The sequence below is a fragment of the Borostomias antarcticus genome (genome assembly GCF_949987555.1).
Source record: "Borostomias antarcticus genome assembly, chromosome: 10".
NCBI classification, from domain to species: Eukaryota; Metazoa; Chordata; class Actinopteri; order Stomiiformes; family Stomiidae; genus Borostomias; species Borostomias antarcticus.
The window spans coordinates 12,506,197-12,508,768 of record NC_140243.1 but is presented as its reverse complement, the minus strand read 5'-3'; the positions used below and the strand labels follow the sequence as shown (position 1 = coordinate 12,508,768).

Here is a 2,572-nt window from a genome sequence, read left to right as displayed (position 1 = left end):
AGTAGTGAGTAATGAGTCGTGAGTAATGAGTAGTGAGTCGTGAGTCGTGACATGGCATCTATCACTGCAACTCTGCAGGATCCTCTGCTCTCCTCAGCTCAGAGGTTCAGAGTGGAGAAGAGTCAGTCAGAATAAAACCACCTGGCGTCCTGAGTTGATCAATCAGTAATCAGACTGTTTCTGATCAACAATACTGATACGGGTTGTTGGCCAAATCCACCTGCCTGTCAGAGTTACATGAAAGCAAGAGCCTTGTGTGTGTGTGTGTGTGTGTGTGTGTGTGGGTGTGTGTGTGTGTGTGTGTGTGTGTGTGTGTGTGTGTGTGTAGGTGTGTGTGTGTGTGTGTGTGTGTGTGTGTGTGTGTGTTGCATGAGTATGAGTGTGTGTGTATGTGTGTGTGTGTGTGTGTGTGTGTGCGCTTGTCTGTGTGTGCTCGTGTGTGTGTGTATGTGTGTGTGTTTGTACTATATTTCAGACAGCTTTAGCTGTGAGATGATGAGTGCTCTAATCCAGAGACCACAGACTCCCCTGGTGAACAAGCCTGTCAGAGTCACCTGCCCACTGGTCAAGGGCAACACACACAGAGACACACACACACACACACACATAGTGACACACACTCACACACACACACACACACACACACACACTCACAGTCACACACACACACACACACACACACACACACACTCACGCTCACACACACACACACACACACACACACACACACACACACACACACTCACAGTCACACACACACACACACACTCACACTCACGCTCACACACACACACACACACACACACACACACACACACACACACACACACACACACATTTCATCTCCTGATATAGAGTGTGCACTACCCTGAGGCAGTGTGTGAGCGTCCTCAGTGAGGAAGTGTGTGTAATAAACGGTGTGTGTAATAAACGGTGTGTGTAATAAATGGTGTGGTTCCTTAATTACCCTCTATAACGCAGATAACAACCTGGCACTGGTTTTACTGATTAATGTACATGATGTACTGCATGTGATCTGGTACGGTGCTGGTCTGATGTACTGGTCTGTACTGGTCGGTGCTGGTCGGTGCTGGTCTGTCCTGGTCTGTACTGGTCTGTACTGGTCTGTGCCGGTCTGTGCTGGTCTGTGCTGGTCTTTGCTGGTCTGTACTGGTCTGTGCCGGTCTGTGCTGGTCTGTGCTGGTCTTTGCTGGTCTGTACTGGTCGGTACTGATCTGTACTGGTCTGTATTGGTCTTTACTGGTCTGTACTGGTCTGTCCTGGTCTGTACTGGTCTGTCCTGGTCTGTGCTGGTTGGTGCTGGTCGGTGCTGGTCGGTGCTGGTTTCAGACTCACTGGTGTCCGTGGTCTCGTACTGGGAGTCCCTCTGCAGCTCGTAGATGTCCACCTGGACGCGGGCGCGAGACGGACCCTCAATGGCGTTGTTGATGTTCTCCCGGGCCAGAGCCAGCGCCAGCCGCTCCCCGCGACCGCACGCAGACTGGTCGTCCAAGATGGCCGCTGGGCGGGGGGAGGGAGGGAGAGGGGGAGGGAGGGGGGGAGGGAGAGACGATGGTATCAGAATCCCAGTCTCGCACACTAGGAGAGAGGCCAGGAGGGTTTTCCTCATAGTGTGGTTACAGAGAGGAATGTGGTAGGGGTGGGAAGGTTGAGGTTGTGTGTGTGTGTGTGTGTGTGTGTGTGTGTGTGTGTGTGTGTGTGTGTGTGTGTGTGTGTGTGTGTGTGTGTGTGTGTGTGTGGTGAGGAGAGGGGGGCAGACGCTCACCCATGCGGACGGAGGAGAGCAGGGGAGCCTGGCTGTGGGAGCATGGCGCCATGGCGACTAGCAGGAGGCCGGGGAGGAGTATCGGCAGCAGCAGCGCAGGCAGAGCCGGCATCTTCTACTGCTCCTCATGGAGAACGGTCTGCTGGCTGCCTGTACCGCCACCTGCAGGGCCGGAGGGGAAGCGTCAGGACTAGACAGAAGCAGACACCCGGTACTGTACACAATGAGCCCCCAGGAACAGACCTGGGGCGCTGAAGCCATTTGGCGTAGTGGCCAAGTTCGGTATTGCAAGTCACGTGACACCATGAGGCCCAAAAACACTTTTTCCCATTGACATACATGGGAAATGGCTGGGGAACAAAACAAAACAATGTCTGGGTATCACTCATAGTCAAAAACAACTCTTTGAATTATCAAGTTTAAAAGAGGCACAGTCTCACTTGTTTAAGTTAATATTACTTGGCTTAAATACTTGAATTCTGCATGTTTGTGTAAACGTTGCGCCCCCTGCGTTGTGTTCATCAGTCCAACCCGTGTTAAGGGTTGCCCAGGGCGGGATTCGAACCCAGGTTGGACAAGTTCTCCTGCTTAGGGACTATCAGAGCTCCCTAGAGGAGTGAGTCACCAGCTACGCGCATGTTTCCCTTGGTTACAGAGGCCTTTTTTAAATCACTCTCAGTGTTGCTGTTTCTCTACACGGAATAGGAAATCGCAGAAAAACCTCAAAGGGCAGACCAGTCCAGTGACCCCCAGCCCCCAACCCCCCCTCACCCCTGCTTCCGCTGA

At 52.6% G+C, this 2,572-nt stretch overlaps 1 protein-coding gene across 1 annotated transcript in view; it reads right to left on the bottom strand.

The window, feature by feature from the left end:
* grik5 (glutamate receptor, ionotropic, kainate 5) overlaps positions 1-1,898 on the bottom strand; it is a gene marked incomplete at both ends in the record, with an annotated part of 13,342 nt that extends 11,444 nt beyond the window's left edge. Inside the window, 2 exon segments of the mRNA XM_084444490.1 lie at positions 1,292-1,521; positions 1,787-1,898. Of these exon segments, the coding sequence (XP_084300616.1) occupies positions 1,292-1,521; positions 1,787-1,898 (342 nt within the window).
* Between the last annotated feature and the right edge of the window lie 674 nt (positions 1,899-2,572).